Below are 19461 nucleotides of genomic sequence, written 5' to 3'. Positions count from 1 at the left end.
TCTGGCAAAACCTAATACCCACAACCTCCAGAATCCGATACAAATAACATAAATCGTCGAGCCGGCACAACCTTCAGTATCCAAAGCTAAGGTAGAACTAAATAAATCACTAGTCAGATAAAAAGCAGAAAGAAACAAGCCTTAATGATATGCAAACCTTTAAAACCGATGAAAACCCGATTTTACAACAGCTTCCTCAAATCAACCAGTTCAGGACAAGTTCGAACAATTGACTTCCGACATGCAACTCCGACATCCAATAACAGAAACAAAACATTTTGAAAACGACTTGATTCAACTATGAAAACTGAACAAAATAACTAACGAAAAAAATGAAAACAATGTTTAGTTACACAATTAAACAAAAAATTTCATAAAAATCGTTACTATGGCGTTTTTTGGGAGCAATTCCATTAAAACCGTTTGATTTCTCTTAATTTCAACTCAAAATTTATCTTCACTGCAAAACTTACTGCTGCTCTAATATGATAGTGCAATCTTGATCCTCGCATTTTTTTTAATTATTCATCTATGGCATCAGAGAAGCCTGTAATTATATTTTTCTCGACGATTTATATTATTTGTATGTGACATCTCTGATTTACATTATAACTTATTTTGTTCAGCTCTCTTCTCACTCTCTGGGTTTGACCTTTAGCACACAACAGCAACAGGAAAACTTAACCATCAACATTACCAGCCGAAACTAACTATAAAAAAATTCATTTTCAGCGCAATTCCGGTTTGAAACGTCTGAAAAAAGCAACTCGTGAATGCAAAAAGCAACAAAAGATGAAAATGCGGACATCAGCATCATCGAAAAAAAAACAGACGCACAACAAACAACTGGTCAAAATATTGCTGATAATCTATTGAACAATACAATTAGCAGTAAAATCAAGGGCACTTACAGCGGAGTTGAAGATCAACTGAACAACAACGGAGCAACAATAGCCTGGCTGAGCAGACAATCAAATCCGTAAGCCGCGCGTCCAAATCTGCTGCAATATTTCGTGCACCATACCAGCTTGTATGACAGCAGCAACTTCTGCATTAAATACATCCATCTGCATGACATAACAACACCAGCCCATCGACGGAACAACTAATCAGACGCCACCAACCGACTCAAGGAACGGCTTTGAAACATCAAAGAGCTTGATAACACCATATGCAACTGAAAATATGTACTCTTTCAAAAAATCAAGAAAGGCAGTGGCAGCATCATCTGCACCAGCTTCAATCAGTAGAGATTTCCATATTTTAGATTTAGAAATGTTGGTGGTGACTAAATCAAAATAGCACAAAACATCGAATGTTTCATTACTCAGTGCAAAATCAACCAGAGCAATTGAATCACCTGCAAACTTTACCAAAAGGGAAATAAAACCAGTCAGTAGCCGATTTTCAATGTACACGAAAGCCCCACATGAACTTAAAAGAAGCTTCGTGCAATTGAACCATCAGTGCAATTGAATCATCTCCAATTTTTACCAAAAGGAAAAGCAAACCAGTCAGTAGCCGATTTTCATGTAACAGTTCAATGTACATGAAAGCCCCACATGAACTCAAAAGAAGCTTCGTGCAATTGAACCATCAGTGCAATTGAATCATCTCCAATTTTTACCAAAAGGAAAAGAAAACCAGTCAGTAGCCGATTTTCATGTAACAGTTCAATGTACATGAAAGCCCCACATGAACTCAAAAGAAGCTTCGTGCAATTGAACCTTCAGTGCAATTGAATCTTCTCCAATCTTTACCAAAAGGAAAAGAAAACCAGTCAGTAGACGATTTTCATGTAACAGTTCAATGTACATGAAAGCCCCACATGAACTCAAAAGAAGCTTCGTGCAATTGAACCATCAGTGCAATTGAATCTTCTCCAATCTTTACCAAAAGGAAAAGAAAACCAGTCAGTAGACGATTTTCATGTAACAGTTCAATGTACATGAGAGCCCCACATGAACTCAAAAGAAGCTTCGTGCAATTGAACCATCAGTGCAATTGAATCTTCTCCAATCTTTACCAAAAGGAAAAGAAAACCAGGCAGTAGACGATTTTCATGTAACAGTTCAATGTACATGAAAGCCCCACATGAACTTAAGAGAAGCTTCGTGCAATTGAACCATCAGTGCAATTGAATCATCTCCAATTTTTACCAAAAGGAAAAAAAACCAGTCAGTAGCCGATTTTCATGTAACAGTTCAATGTACATGAAAGCCCCAACTGAACTTAAAAGAAGCTTCGTGCAATTGAACCATCAGTGCAATTGAATCTTCTCCAATCTTTACCAAAAGGAAAAGAAAACCAGTCAGTAGACGATTTTCATGTATTAGTTCAATGTACATGAAAGCCCCACATGAACTTAAGAGAAGCTTCGTGCAATTGAACCATCAGTGCAATTGAATCATCTCCAATTTTTACCAAAAGGAAAAAAACCAGTCAGTAGCCGATTTTCATGTAACAGTTCAATGTACATGAAAGCCCCACCTGAACTTAAAAGAAGCTTCGTGCAATTGAACCATCACTGCAATTGAAACTTCTCCAATCTTTACCAAAAGGAAAAGAAAACCAGTCAGTAGCCGATTTTCATGTAACAGTTCAATGTACATGAAAGCCCCACATGAACTCAAAAGAAGCTTCGTGCAATTGAACCATCAGTGCAATTGAATCATCTCCAACTTTTACCAAAAGTAAAAGAAAACCAGTCAGTAGACGATTTTCATGTAACAGTTCAATGTACATGAAAGCCCCACATGAACTCAAAAGAGGCTTCGTGCAATTGAACCATCAGTGCAATTGAATAATCTCCAACTTTTACCAAAAGGAAAAGAAAACCAGTCAGTAGCCAATTTTTATGTAACTGTTCAATGTACAGTGCTGATTTAAATGAACCGGACAAAACGCGTTAAACTTGAAATTTAAAACGCCTTTTTCTCAACTTGGGTTGAGTGTAGGTGAAAACTTATGAAGACAAAACTTGCTTAAATTTTTAGCAGAATTAATATGGTGTAATTTGTTTTGCGAAATTCGGTCCCAAAAATTTACCCCAAAAATGCAAAAATGGGCCTTTTTGGCTTTTCTTAGTTAATCAAATATCACGCCAAAAATGCCCGGTTGATCACAAAGGCAATTATATCAAATTGAGCCCCTTACGTAGCCCAACAAACTTTGAGAAATGTATATTCTCCAAAACATTGTATAAATTAATTTATTTTTGTTTAATAGACAAAAAAGGTCGTTTTTACTATATAAAATACCTAACTTTTATTTAAAACCAATTTTTAAACGGTTTGCAAACTTTTTTTGGAGAATATACCTTCTTAAAGTTTGTTGAGCTCACTTTGATATAACTGTTTCTGTGCTCGACTCCGTATTTTTGGCGTGATTTTTGATTAACTAAGAAAGGCAAAAAGCCCCATTTTTGGGGTAAAATTTTGGGATCGAATTTCGCAAAACAAATTACATCATACTAATTCTGCTAAAAATTAAGCAAGTTTTGTCTTCTTAAGTTTTCACTTAAACTCAACTCAATTTGAGAAAAAGGTGTTGTAAATTTCAAGTTTAGCTCGTTTTTTCCGGTTAATTTAAATCAGCACTGTACATGAAAGCTCCACATGATTTTAAAAGAAGCTTTGGAAGACTCAAGATCCTTGTGAGCAACTTCATCAGCCGACTACAGATTTTTCAATCGCCATCGATTGATCGCATCATCAAGACATATACTAGCAGTCCTTCTTTTTGTCAGCGCCCCTGTTGAAAGTTTTCAGACATCTATACTTCAGAAAGACATTAACTCGACCATCTAGGCAACCATCTAAAATCAACCACTTCAAGCAACCACAGTCAAATTGAAATAGTGCGCTAGCACCAGCCAAAAACAAAAGATACCAACAAAAAAACTGCTGACTTTACGCATTCAACAACTGATACCAACATTCTTCCCACTGTGACAAACACAAAGACTAGACAAAAGAAACAAAACTATCAAAAAATCATTACATCATTCGCTGACGAATACTTGTGTTGCAAGATTGTCCCTCAAAGCAAACATGTTCAACGTGCAACCGAAAACATCATAGCAACCTCCACAACAAAAAAAAAACGAGTAACAGATGCGCATATTAGAAGAATTCTCTACAAAAGTCATCATTTACGCTTTACTCCATGTTCTTTCTTTCAATTCAACCTCAGTAAAACGCTTGTGCAAAGGAACATATCACTCTCAAACACGGACATTCATTAAATTCCAGCAGTCGATATACCCATCTTTCCTTAAACTCTTAAACTGATGATAATTTTATTTTCAAGCCCATGAACAAAATAGCAACAATCAAAACATGATATTTGATCCCAAAATGCCATCAGGCTAGACAAAGACTGATCCAAACAGCCCTCCTTCAACTTAATGATTGCACATACTGATTTCGCAAACCAACACTTTGCCTCTTAAAAAAGGTAAAGCGTAAATGCCAAAACAACTACCCTCGCCAGCTCGCTTTTATGTTAAAAATCAAAAAATCTACATACTCTACATAAAATAACGGCTTGTTTTGAATTTACCTCGAAGAGCCACTCGTGTCGAGTGCAATTGGATGTGAACTTGATCTGAAACTGTTGTTTGAACATTACACTCAGGTGCTGTGTCTTGTGCTCTCCCTCGAAGGTGGGTGGGTCATCTCCCCCGACCTATAAAAGAAAGAGAAAAAACTATCATTAAACAGAATTAGATTGCGCGAGCAATTGCAAAAATAGGCAGTAATGTTTAACGTCTTGTACGGTTCTCTAACCTCATTATTTTGCTGGAAAATTGATTTAGGAAAACATGTTATTCCCCTTTTTAAGGGAGGAGTAAAAGAATCTTTGGAAAATTATAGACCTATTAGTTTACTCAGTTCACTCAGCAAAATTTTCGAAAGGATAATATTCAATAGAATGTATAACTTTGCTAACAAGCAGAAGATTCTTTATGAAAAACAATTTGGATTTCAAAAAAAAGTCATGCGTGGACGCATTAATCGAATTCACCGAAATTATTAGAGAGGGATGGGACAAAAAATTGTTTGGTCAATCATGCCTTGTTGATCTCAAAAAAGCATTTGATACCATAAATCATGATCTTCTTTTGGCAAAATTGGAAAAATACGGCTTTATAGGCCGGATTTTTTGTCTTCTGAAAAACTACTTTACAAACCGGTTTCAATTTGTTCAAACTGATAATAAAATATCTTCTAGTCGCTCTATGTCGTGTGGAGTACCGCAAGGGTCAGTTTTAGGTCCGTTTTTGTTTTTAATATATATAAATGATCTTCCGAAAATTGCTGAAGGATCTGAGGTTGTTCTGTTTGCTGATGATACTACAATCTGCAATGCAGAAAAAAACTGTTGCGATAGCTTTGATAGTTCGTTAAATAAAGTGGATAGATGGTTCAAAACGAATGGACTTCGTGTCAAACCTGGTAGAACTCAAATAATGAAATTTGGTATTAATTTTTCAAAAGATTACTTTGCTTTTGGTACTACAGTTCAAATTACAAATGTGTGTAAATATTTGGGCATTTTTGTTGATAAGAAACTTACTTTCAAATTTCACATTGAACATGTTTGCAAAAAGTTAACTAAATTTTGTGGCATTGTCTGGAAAGCTAGGTATGTTTTTTTAAACAGCAGATGCTTCGCTTCTACAAAGCATATGTAAATCCTACAATCACTGATGGAATTTTAATATACGGCAATACATCCCAATCTCACCTTACCGAGGTAATGAAACTACAAAAAAATCTTGAGAGCAATTTTTTTAAACGTAGATATGAATCAATTAAAGAAATTATGGACGAAAACAAGTTGCTTACTGTTTTTGATTTATACTTTTTTTGAGATGTTTAAGTACTTGTTTATGGAATTGCGATCGGACAGAAAAAATGGTTTTCTGCCTCAGATTTACTCCCAAAAAAGTGGACCATAAACCAGGAGCAAAGCGAAAGGCTTAATTAAAGTGGCAAAATTTTCTACTACCGCTAAACAGAGATCGCTTATAGTTAGACTTGTGCAGGCTTTTAACTATTTAAAACAAAATGACTTGATACCTGTTAATATACATGAAATCTCAGAAGTTAGTTGTTTGAGACTCTATAAACAGTTTTTTCAAACTTACCTAAAATACAATCAGGACCTCTACAAACTGTTTTTCAATTTCAGCCCTTAATTTAATTTGTTTGTTGAGTTGATGCATGCTGGCTGTCTTCTCTTTACTCTCCAGGATATCCTACTCGATGAGCAGTACTACTCTTCAGGATCTCCCTCCAGGCATAATATATTGCTTTTGGCGTTGTATATGTAGCTAGTAAAGTAATTCAAATTTCAAATGTTTTAAATGATCTTTTATGTTCTAAACTGCACCAAAACCTGTCAGCGTGAACACTTTTTACACACTTTCTATAAGGCTAAATGCAGTATGGATAATTTTAGGCAACCAGAATAAACAGCCGGAACGACCTGTCTCCTCTTCCCCGGTGAACGAACCTACTGCAGCTTCTGTACAAAAAAGATCGGCAAAAAATCTTGATTTAAAAAAAAAAACATTTTGGATGCAGAATTTGGATCGGAAAATCGCTATATCCGCGAGCTTTTTTGTATCAATGGAAGAAAAGAACATTGTCTAAGAATTCATGTCTCAGGTTTGTCTAAAAATTCAAATTGGCCTGCTCAATGTGTTCGAAGATGGCAGGAATCCATTGCTCTGTTGAAATTAATTAAACCAGTCAGTCAGTTAGAGCTTTTAGTTTTAGCTCTCTTGGTCTCGTTAGATGATACTAACCTGACTGAGGAAAACTGAGAAAGGGTACTGGTGCTCTGCAATGGGGGGTATCTTCCTCACAAAGTCCCTCCTGAAGCCCACAAACAGGGTAACGAGGGAGTCCCATTGGGTCACCCAGTTGTTACTACTGCGAGACACATTCTCCTTGCTGTCGAAGTGAGTAGTCACCTACACAACGATAGAATTAAAGTTAGAAAGTTGCTACCAAAAACTGCAGCTATAAAGTTTCCTAGAAAGACGATAACCTGACTTACATAACCACAAAACATAACGGCGTTTTAAGGAACTTTTTGGGAAATTTTGACCAAAAAAAAACAGCGTTTTTTTGGCGCGCGATCCCAAAATAGTACAAAGGGGGACCCTTTGGGTCGGCAAGGGGTCGAATCCCTGAGGGGGGGCGTCCCCCACCCCTCCTCCATATCCGCTACTGACAAAACTGTTGATAGTGAAATCACAGAAACATAAGCTAGCGAGAATTAAAGCGACTTGCTTCCAGCTGGGAATTGTACCGAAGCTAATTTATATTCAATTTCAAAACACAGATCAGTGCGTAGCTTTTCGCACTGTTCGCCATACAAAAAAAAAACATTGCCAATTTTCGGTTGGAAAAGTGTACAAAAAAGACTGAAAAATCAACTATTGTCGATAAGATTGAAAATTGGCAGGTTCTTTAATGGCATGCCAAGTGTTTCAAAATATTCGTCAGAGAAAGATTGCTTGTATCCGTTGTATCAGGTCGGTTGAATAATTTTTGCAATCGTTCTGCTTCTGATGAAAATAAGCGTGGAACATCTTTTCGGTCATTTCATTTGGGACCATTCTCGCATCACGATTCGTTCTCGAGTTTTTAAGTGCAGACGAATTTCTGAAGCTTGTTCAAAATAAGGTCCATGTGCTCCAAGAAGAACATTTTGAATGATCAAACGTTTCTTTCCCCAAAACAGACTTTTTCAATAACTGTTGTATGCGTTTCAGTGCCCTTCTTACCACAAATGTTTGAGCAAACTCGTCAGCGCTGTGCCTTTATCTACCCAAGTTTTTAGCTGTTGGTTGGTTTGATTTAGTCTTTTGTTTGAATGCATCTGCCGTTTGAATACTTTTATTTGAAGGCTTCTTTCGTTTGAACACTTTGTAGTATTGACAATACTACACGGACAAAAGACCATTGTCCTAATTGTTTATTTAACGACCCAATTCTAGATTGGAGCGTGCCATTTAAATTAAAGCCTCTCTTCACAAAACCAGATATTGACTGATTTACTCTTATTAGGACTATAAAATCCACTACTTTTTAAATACTTGTCCAATTTCTCTAATTTTTTTCGTGCTCACTATTTTAAAGGGGCGGCGATTATTAAAACGTCCCTTTTAACTTTAACTTGAAACAAAATGGATAAATATTTAGCAGTCTTGCCGGCTGCACTGAAATTCTCCTTGCTTTGACTAAGCAGAGATGCACCTGCAATATGATGCATCAGAGGGAGTATTATGAATTTTTAATCAGATAAAACTGAAGGCTGCGGTTCTAATCAAAGAGGACTAACAATTTAAAGATATTTGATTTGAAAAAATCAAAAAAAAAATAGTTGAAAATTCCCTTATACGAATGGGAGAATAAAGGAGCAGGTGAAACCTGAATAATTAAAGATTGAATCAGCCGCCGGTTTATGCTTACGAGTAAAAGGACTGGCCTGAAATCTTCAGTGTTTCAATTTGCTCAGTCAGCAGCAAGTCAGAACTCTTAACAACTACTTTTTCAAAATAAATAACTTTTTTCTTTTCCACTTTAACAATAACATTAAACTGGCCGTTTTTCCAAATAAAAAAGAGAAAAAATTCGCGTTCAAAATTCGATAAAATTATAAATCGAGATACGCACAACCGAGGAAATCTGGACCATACGGACTAAAAGGACTACGGCAAGGACAATACAGACGACCAACTGGAAGTGCAGAAAAGGACACAATCAAGGGTGACGCAAGAATACTAAACAATCATCGACCTTAGTAAGAAGATAAAATATTGATGAACAAAATAAGATTAACTCAACCTCCCTCATAGGTAATGTTCTTTAAGCTGTTCGATTCGTTTATATAATCTAATAATCATGTGCTTTGTATTTAACCAGCTAATTAACTCATACCTTTTCTAACTATTGTTTCTACTCTAACTTTTGTCAAGACAACTTGACGATCCAAGGTGAGACTTATAACTTAGGATAAAATTACTAAGCAATCAACCAGCAATGAACGCTTAGTAAAACTTCAACTTCAATGGTTATACAGAACGATAACAGGAGGGGGACACGCAACCAACTGCAACAAGAAGATGCTCGTGTTCTTTGATGTCTTAAGCAATTTTATCAACATACGCCAAGTCATCCAACAATCTTTTGTTTTAGGTAATACGCTATCACTTTGAGTCGCAATGTTTTGCGGCAAACTGTTCAAAATTTTGTGTATACAGTTTCTGTAAAAAACCTGTAAGTAATTAACTGTGGAACTTTCAAAATTTTCGCACAATTCAACGTTCAAAATCGTCACACTGCCAAACAGAGATGGATCTTTACTTGTATATTTGTTTTGATGAAAATTCTTCAGCAAACATAGATTCGTCATCTTTTTTTGCTTACATCTGCTTCTTTTCAGTCGATGATGTATCTCAATCGTAATGGGGCATTCCGTAGGATTCGGGTTTTTTCTTCATCTCGTCTGGTTTGCTGGGCTTTCTGTGTTTTTCTCTGTCTACAATGGTAACTACTATGGTTTTGCGTCTTTTCTTAAGAGGGTTTTTGAGGACCTCTGATTCTTTGCTCAATCGGTTGTTCCGTGGTCGTTGGTTGGACCGCGAGTTATATTCACTTATTCATAACCAACTTTTGTCAAACTTAGGAGCAGATGAAATCAATATGAAAGCAGGGTTGTAGCAAATCTTAGTTTATTGGTTTATTGTTGTATGTAAAAAAAACTGTATGCTATAAGACATGTTGGAAATAAATCACTGAGTTTTTCAGTTTTTTTTTTCATTTTAACTTAGTCTGACTTCTTAATCAATTTCAGATTTTTTTAGATCGATTCTTGTGGATGAATTGTATCTATAGCATTGTACAATTCAATATTTACAGCCTCATCTAGCTCATCACTTAATTCCAGTCAATTTGCCTTCAGTCAGAAACAAGGGATGTTTTCTTGAGTGGCAACAATATATATTTCAGATGTTAGTATGAACGGCACCCAGGGTCAGTTTATGGATCTTCTTTTTGAGGTCTTCGCGGTCTTGATGACAGGATTACAGGATTATCTTCAGAGTTCATTCGTGATAAGCGTGATCTGTGCCAGATTTAACGACCACTAAAAAAATGAGCGACAAGAAGGTAATTTGTTTGAACTTCATATCACAGAACCTGATGTTCGGCGCTTTAAGCAACTAAAACATGTCCCTTGTGTCCTTGAGTAACAATTTATACCAATTTCTCAAACACTTTGTAAAATTCAGTTGCCTTTCAAGATACTCAAGTACCTGAACCTCTTGATTGGTTTTTTAAAATGAAAAGGCTTGTTTTTAGATCAACCGTTCGAGACCATAGCTGAGTAGGAATAAGTTATTTATAACTAAAAACATCAAAGCCTTTCATGCCGCAATGATGAGTAGATCCAGCAGAACTACTTGTTGATTTTTGGGTACTAAGGCTAGCAAATTTAGCAAATTCGTATAAACTCCTCACTTGCTCCCTAAAAGTTCCCGCATATTTAAATAGTTGGAAGTAAAAGAATATATGAATCAGTGAAAAACCCTCCTCCGCAGGGGCGGATTTAGGGGGGGGGGGGTGTTGGGTGTGGCGGACGCCCCCCTCCCTTCAGGGGTTCGACCCCCTGCCGACCCAAAGGGTCCCCCCTTTGGTATTTTTAAGAAATCCAGTTTTGGCCGACCAACCCTTAAATTTTTCTAAAGGAGCCTTCGGCACCAATGTATACTAAATTTAAGGGGGAAGCGCGCGCCAAAAAACGCGATTTTCTGGTCAAAACTTTCCAAAAAGTACATAAAAATGCCTTATTCGGACTGTTTTTTCAAAATTTTGACTGCGGCACACAAAATTTGGCCAAAATAGGGACTAAACAGGCTTAGGGAGGAGCTCGAAAAATCAATTCGGTCGACCAAAAAAAAATGTCGACAAAAATTTCGAAAATTTTTTGAAAATCCGCCCACCCCTCGAGAAAATCCTAGATCCACCCCTGCTCCTCCGGCAACAAGGTCGTCTTCAAAAACTGTTATCTGTTCCTTTTAATGCCTCTAAAATAAATGTCTCTGTGAAATTTTTTTTTCAGCACTGAAATCCTAATCAGTCTCCGCTGTAATCCCAGATTAAAGCACTGAATTTTGAAAGGTATGTTTCCAATTTCGCTTAAGATCATTTTCAGCCAATTTTAGTAGCCTTTGGAATTTTTAGAGCACACAGATTTTTTTAAACATATTTGTTATTAGGCGTTGTGAGGCACATTTGCTCTACAGCGTGAAAGCTTTTCGAATAAACATTTTCAACCCTGGAAAGCACAAACCGAAAAGGTTCCCTACTTTGATGCCCAAGTTTTTGGATGAAAAATCTACCTTCTTTTTTTATTGCTTAGAAAACAGCCTTGTAATTTTTAACCCACAATTTTGAATTATTTCAATTAAAATTCAATACAAGAGTTCTCCGCGTTCCCAGTGAAGCCCGGGCAAGTAAATTGTCAAAGAATTGTATGCTTCGGCTTATATTTTGGAGGAGAGTTGAAATTTAATAGAAGTAGGACAATACTTGAGGCGCAGTACTCGGTAACCGTTAAAGATAACTTTTTAAGTATAACTCCTTTTTCCTTGTGATAAAATCCTTGTGAACAGATCACATTCTTGAAAAAAAAAAAAACTCATTTTGTTTTTCATTTTGAAAAAAAAACGCGCTTCCTCCTATGGTGAAGCATATAAGAAAATATATGATTATTACGTATTATGTATTACGTTATTTATATTTATTGTAATGGCAAGTTCAACCGTATAGAGGTTGCTAACCATGCGTGTTGCCATTGGAGCTAGTGTTCACCGAGAATTGAAGTTGTTCTTTTTACGTTCTCTTTGCCATAAACTTAACATACACGTACCTCCAATGAAAATAGTTCTACATGGCGCAGTCACATACGGAATCAAACTATCGCGAGCTGGATGTGTTTTGGAACGGACTGACCCAAGAACAGCCGGTAGCTTAGGATGATTGGGCACAACGATTTCAGCTCACCGTAATTGCGAAAGAAGAAATTGACATTGAAAACATACTTGCTGAAAATACGTTGTCTGCGAACGAGTACCCAACATTGGAAGAACCACAGGGAAGGGAAGACGCTCAAATGAAATCGGATAGAGAGGCACGTACTGAAAGAGTTTTAAAAGTATGGCAAACTGAAGAAACCCGATGATTAGAGGAGGAGAAGCGTTTTTCAAGGGAATAAGTAGAGGAGAAGCAGATAAAAGTCTTAAATCAAAGTTATTCCTATCTCTCGGAAAACGAAGCCAGCGGTAAATTTTCAGAAACACCCTCGCATCAAGATTGTCGAAAATATTTCCAACGAGCTCTGGAAGTTGGCTAGAGATGTTTTTATGGAGGAGCCCAATTTGACGAACTGTCGCTTTATTTTGTTCGGACTTAAACAACGGGAGAACAAAGGGATGGAGCAGTTTTACTGCGCATTGAGTCATTTATCCCGGGGTTGTGATTTCGGTCCCAAGGAGGAATCAATAGTTTTAGAAGTGTTTATTTTCAACATGCAAAACAAGAAGATTCACAAACAATTGAGTATGGAGACATTGCTCCCATCGGACTCGTTACAATTTGCAGTGGTAAGAGAGAGGTGAAATTATGTATAAAAAGGTCAGCGGCGGTCTTCCGAAGTTTGAAAGAGGTAATTTCACCCCAGGGCGATCGACCAACGTGGGGAGTCAACAGTCAGGGTATATAAAACGTGAACCCGTGAACTAAGTTGAAGGCAAACGGCAAAATAAATGCCACAAGTGCGGGAATTGGTTGAACCCAAACCACAGAGAACATTGCACTGCACGAAACATCATTTATAACAATTGTAGGGAACGTAGACATTTTGCAAAAAACTCTAAGAAAACATGCGTTAATCAAGTTAATGATTCAGAATTTACCCAATATGAAATAAATGTCATACAAGAATGGGATACCGAGAAAAACGAAAATGAGTTTGGTGTATTCGCAATACGAACGGTGTGGAATTATGTATTACGTTATTATATTATTATCGTACCAAGGTCAACCGCATAGAGGTTTCTAACCTTGCGTGTTGTCTATGTCGCTAATGTTCAGCGAGAACTTCGTTTTTTGTTCGTTTTACGTTCTCTTTACCGTAAGCTAAACATACCCGCACCTCCCAAGACTATAATTCTACACCTCCCAAATGAATTAGGAAGACTGGTGTTAAACTTCTATGACAGCAAATAACAGCATGCAAAACCAGAGCTCTAAACTTCGTGAACAAAGCCCAAGTCAGCCGTTTCGACAGACATTGTCAAAAACTAGCAACAAACAGCCGCGACAGACATTGTCAAAAATTAGCAGCAAACTAGCAACAACTAGCATTCTTCAACCCCCTATCATAATTTCAACATGATGCACCGTGCTGATTAGTCTACAGAGAACGGCAGAACCACTTATGCATGCATGTCAAAAGCAAAGGAGGCGAATTAAAAACTATATGCAAGGAAGAGCAGTGGTGAATTTGATTATGTCTAAGCGTTTCATTCAAAAGTCGGTGATTTGAGGCCAGCCACAATCCGTGTTCGTTGCTAGCGAGAGGCAACAACCCATAGCCCAAGAATGGGTGGGCATAAAATCTATACTTCCTGAATAGCCCCCAACATTTCGACTTTTATTATAAAAAATGGCTATTGTTAGAATAGGAGCTGGGCTTGTGTATTAGTGTCTGTGTATCGTAAACCAATCACTTAAGTCAGTTGTGTTGTAATAACAGCCGATAAGAGCTGTCTGTCTGTTCTATTATAAGAGTGATGTATTCATTTGATACTTGGGGGTCATTGTACTAGCCTGGGCGTAGGAAGTGAATATCTGTGGGTCAAAGTAGTTCTCCTTCTCCCTCTCCTTCCGAGTCACCAGAGTCTGCACCATCACAACGTTCCCCTTTCCCTCCCCCTCCCCCTGCTGCTTGTACGAGGAGGTAGAGAGGGAGAGCGTGATCACATCCCCCACATACTTGTCATGAGAGTAGAAGTGGTCTGCTCGCATTTGTTTCGCCTCCACTTCTAAACACACTCTCAATTATGAGAACAAAGCAAACAACAATTCACAATAGAAGCACAATTTAGGTCTTGTTTAGTCGTGATGATTAGTCATAAAAAATAAAAAATTTAAAATTGATTTGTGATTTAATCGAACTCAAGGCCTCCTAAGACCAAGCTTTCTGCTGAGAGAAGCTATCGTTTTCGAAAAACGGATAGGCTAGAAATCACTTAACGCAAAATAAAAAGCAATTCACGAAAGAACAGATTGCAAATTATACCAAGAGAATATGCTTATGAACTCATGACTTAATTACCTTCGCCAAAATATATATAACAACAGTCAGTATAGACTGACTGTGTGTGAATAATGTTACTTACCTGGGAGGGAGTGATGGGGGGCTATGATGTGAGGGGGCAGGTGTTGCATGATGATGGCGGCTGAGATGTACTTGAGGGGGGTGGTCACACTCTTCTTCACTTCTACTCTGTCGAATGAGTGGTGGAAGAAGTTGAGCCAGTAGCTGTTCCAACTCCCTCCCTCTCCCACTGATGGGGACAAGGGGGTGCCTATTCGCTCATTCAGAGATGTGTCCACCTCATTGATGGCTGACAGTGAAATTGTCGAGTCGAATTTGCGCGCGAAGAAGCGAGGTCGTCTAGACATCTGCACACAACACGAAAAAAAACAAAGTGCGATGCACGTTTTATGAACGAGAACAATCGCAGTATTTAAAAAAAACAAATTTGCAGTTCACACAAACAAGTTACAGAAAGGTGAGCTAAGGTAAATTTTAGATCAATATTAAATGCAACCCACGGAGAAAAACTAAATGTTAATAAATAATGCTTATAAAAGTCAATATATTAACCAACAATATCAATTCAAAATCTTATCTCGTGGACGATACTTCAGAAAACTTTGACAATTTAACTGCTCACGATGTAAGTAAACACCAATTAGCATTTGTGGTGACAATATTTGTGGTAACAATATTTTTTGGGTGAGTGCGCAATAATGCTCTTGTTTAGTGATTATAGCTTGAAACCCCAAACTTTTTTCAATTTCTTGTGCAATTTCTGGAAAAAAATGAAAAAACCTTAAGTTTTTTTATCATTTTTGTTGGGCAGGGAAATAACGGTCGGGGAGGAGGGCATAGTAGGAGAGAGGTGCTAGTTGTAGATTTAAGATCCAAATTTCAAAAAAAAACAAAGCTCGGCTTCTATTCCATTTCCTTCTGTTTTGAGAGACAACTCGATGCTACTCTATAGGACGGATCAGAAGAGGCCAATCGTTCGTCCCACGGGCTGCCGTTTATCAGTTCTTATAGGACGTAACTATGTGTAGTGAAAAAAACTTGTCCCGGTTTAATTCTCTAAAAGCAACATGAATTAATAATTGAGAGACTAAAGACTATAAGGGGGGCAATTTTTCCCGTCCGGATCATATATTTATATCCGTTATGTATTACTTTATATAAATGCTATACTAAGTTAATTATGAGCAATAACATTTATGTTCGGCCTTGAAGGCTACTCAAAAGACGGTGACCTTGATCGCCTTATCTTGTTACCTAAACCGAGGATTGCAGTTAGTCGTGACACGGAACTTGAATCCGTACGGATACGAAATTCTTGTAAAAAATACGCTACTCATTAGATATACAATACAACATGGCGCAGTCATATGATTCGAATCAGATGAATCCGCAGAATAATCCAACTTTTTGGCACAAACACACGACGCAACCACCGATGGAAAGGTCAAAATGGATTGTGGGACTACAGATGGCGATATTCGCGAAAGAAAACAGACGTGAACATTTTGCTTTGCAATCTACCCACAGCGCCCTTAAGACCACCATCACTAAGATTAGAAGAAGCGATCGAAGAAGAAACAAAAAGGTAAAAGCGCGACAGAGAATATCGGAATCAGAAAAAAAACGGTACGAAAAAGAGAGACTAGAGAACTATGTTGGGGACAATGAAGGATTGTGAGGGATAGTCCAAATCCTAAATATCTCACATGAGATGAGAGAAAGGGAGATTGAGAGCTATGGTATTCGTAACTTTCATTACCGCACACACAAGTCTACATGAGACATTTCAACTAATACCCAAAAACATCAAAAACTTCTTAGCTGAATGAGTGGATTTGCTTGCTAAGGTATATGACATTGCCTTTTGAAACTTGATTTATATTATTAAGTCTGAAACGTTGCGATAAAAAATTACTGCTTCTGGAAAGTTTACTAATCTTGAGTAATGTTTTTGACACGTGCGTCAATGTGGTGAGAACAAAACTAATAAAGTTAGCCGACAACGGGATACGAAGATCGCAATCGATTGGGAGTCAAAAACTGCCTAAATGACTACCACAGAGGCGAAGCTTCGCAAACACTAGCGGGAAAACGACCAAAAATCAGCTGTAGAAACAAAAAATAATAATCCTCAAATTAGTAAACCTTTTACTGCGTGACGGATTGGTTCCAACCAAAGACAACGAGATGAAGAGTCTCACATCCTTCCCATTCTGCCAAAGAAGCTTATCACCAAACACTAGCCGCAAGTAAAGCAGAGAAGAGATGCTATAGCTTGTGATTATAGCAAATAGGCCACCAACTTGAGGGCTTTTTTTGCGACCTGGTGTTGGAAGAAAAGATAAGTTCAAACTAATACACTATGCTCGTAAGCTCGATATTGAAAACACATCTTTTAATTGATGTTGACACATCATAAAATAGTTAAAACCAGGCACCATTAAATGCGCTACTAAATCTCTAATAGAACTGGGGAAGTATACATATATACTGAACCTATTCAGGGCTTTTTGCTATTTGCACGCTTTGCTTTACCTCTTCACAATTAACTTAATCCTTTTAAGGTCAAACCGCTCTAAGAAAATTGCACCTGGAATAGAACTTTGACGTAATGCTCACCAATCACCCGTGCTACCAACTGCGCCAAGCACGTTACATTGGTTTAACAATTAGCATATTTTTGAACACCGAACCACATGGTCGTTTTGCAATATTAAAATTAGATTGAAAAAATTGCGGAGCTTTTCCGCTCAAACCCTTGTGGGGACGCGCAACAGCCTGGCATGTTTGTACGTTTCTATTCACTAGAAAGACCTTCAAAGCAATTTAAATCCAATGAATTGAGTAACTTCAAACCGATTAAAGTAAAAAGTGTTAGAATAAACTGCATTGGTGTATCTGGGACTCAAACAGGCTCCTCTGCTATAGTGCTCAACTGCATTACCATTTCACAATCAGCTACTCGTATAGACACAGTTAATGGCAATGAGGAGAAGAGAACCGATATAAAATCATTTACATGATTGAAAGGACAAAAGTGAAAAAATATATTTTGCTTACAAGATAATCCGCACACTCGAATTTAGTTTCATTCAAAACAACTGATCAATTAAACGATAGAACTGAAATCTGCAGTGTTTTTTTGAAAATTCAGGAGATACGAAGGTTCCAACTCGAAACAAATTGAACATAGGTTTGGTAATTTTCAAAAAAAGCTTTTTACCTGAATGGAGATTCGAGCAAGTCTAGTCAGTTTGGGAGTTTCTAACAGATAAAATCAACAACCGACCTCTCCGAAAAAAGAACTGGAAAAACTTAAAATGTTTCAATTCTGCAAAATAAGCAAGTGGAAAACTTTAGAAAAAATCACAATATTTTTTTGGTCTTCGATTGCGATTTGAACTCGGCCACCGGGCAAATGGGACCAAAAAATATACGCTCAGCTATATTGGTAGTTAAAACAAAAGAATTCCTTTTTTCGCACAAAACAAAATTGGATTTCTCACAGAAAAGAGAATGGATATTGAACCTCCAACTTTGTTTCTTCCCTTACTTGGGAAGCAAGTCACAATGGAAAAAACCAGAAGAAAGATTTTCAGGGTCAAAATTACAACGTTGAAAACTCACGGTGGCTCGTTAAAAGAGGATTGAACTCGCGTGTACGAAGGTTGGCCGAAAAACCACAACCATTGAAAACAAAACATATAACTTCGGTTGAAAAAATAGGTCGTATTATAACACAAACGTACGCGTGGAAAAACCCAAAACAAACATTGGTACTTCTTGGTAGGAAGAATGAGAACCTCTGCTATAGTGCAGGTAGCCCAGAACCTTGCAACAACAGTTACAATTGCAAAAAAAAACGAATAACAAAAAAGACTTATAGGAGGCTACATAATCTGAAACAAATACTGAAACAAAATTTAAGCTGAAACAAAATTAAAAGTTTTTTTTTCTCGTTTAAAATCTTTAATTTAGGCTGCTGTACTGTGAACAAGCCTGAAGAGCAAATAAAAATATATTCGGATCGTTTTTCTCTGCCACTGAGAAATTCTGAAAGATTTTTATTAAGCCGAACAATTTTTTTTTTAAATAGAGAAAAAATTGATGTTTCTTCAAATGTACAAAAATATAAAATCTGAATCTGTTTTAAAAATTAGTCAGGCATTTTATACTGATACATATCAAAAAAAATACATAAGGAGAGGATTGACAAAGCAAATTTTTATCCATAAACTATGTTGAACAACAAATTTAAAAATAAATCTAAGTTTAGCTAACGGAAAATTGGGAAGATAGTCAAATAAAACAAGTAAACAAAAAAAATACTGGCTTGTTTTTTGACAAAAACTCAATTTTCAAATTTTGAAGAAAAAAACAGGCCTTCAAGCTCTTTGAATTTCTAGAAGACTTTTTCAACTCTGTTTTGATAAAATCAACCCAATCTGAGAAAAACAGGATTAGTAAACAAAAATTTTATTTCGCTGATAATTCTAATTATTAAAATCCGTTGTCGAAATTAGAAGACAACCACATTACTCGTGAGCTTTATGCTTTCGCTGTTTGATAGTGGAGTTTGACGTTCTTTCTTTTAATAAAAGAAAAGAAATTAACTTAAACAGAACTCAAAACTCAAACCGCAAAAAAGTGAATTAGAGCCTGAACAAGTTTTATGGTTTTATGACTTTCCTGGAAAAAAAAAATCATCACGATCTATGAGAGTCTGAATTACGTTCATCTACTCGATGATCGAACCACAGGCCCCCAGATTGGGAGTCTAATGAGCAAATTACTTGGTCATATATTCTTTAACTCTCCAAGCAGTTTCCGACAACAAACCGGATAAAATAAAATGTTTAAATTGCCAATGCTAAAGCGCTATATTGCAAAAGCGAAAGTGCAGCAAAATTGGCACAAAATAAGTAAGGTTAAATAGTTACCTCAAAATATAACACAAGCGATTGCTGGTGTAAGTAAAATTGATAGCTCTAACTTTTGATGATACGTCTTTTTTGTACCTCAATATAGGAGAAAAAG

General features: G+C 36.9%; 1 protein-coding gene across 2 annotated transcripts in view; it reads right to left on the bottom strand.

Moving 5' to 3' along the window:
• Positions 1–19461, bottom strand: part of LOC134856178 (xylosyltransferase 2-like) — a 90617-nt gene that overhangs the window by 10954 nt on the left and 60202 nt on the right. For both annotated transcript variants that reach the window (XM_063872544.1, XM_063872545.1), the window contains exons 10-13: positions 14486–14771; positions 13914–14128; positions 6818–6985; positions 4564–4689 (exon numbers count right to left, since the gene is read on the bottom strand). In XM_063872544.1, coding sequence (XP_063728614.1) covers positions 4564–4689; positions 6818–6985; positions 13914–14128; positions 14486–14771 — 795 coding nt within the window. The remainder of the gene's footprint in view (positions 1–4563; positions 4690–6817; positions 6986–13913; positions 14129–14485; positions 14772–19461) is intronic.

Source organism: Symsagittifera roscoffensis, unplaced genomic scaffold, assembly GCF_963678635.1.
Source record: "Symsagittifera roscoffensis unplaced genomic scaffold, txSymRosc1.1 SCAFFOLD_25, whole genome shotgun sequence".
In the NCBI taxonomy this organism is placed as follows: domain Eukaryota; kingdom Metazoa; phylum Xenacoelomorpha; order Acoela; family Convolutidae; genus Symsagittifera; species Symsagittifera roscoffensis.
Note: the sequence above shows the minus strand (reverse complement) of the source record. Positions and strands in the feature narration are given on the sequence as shown.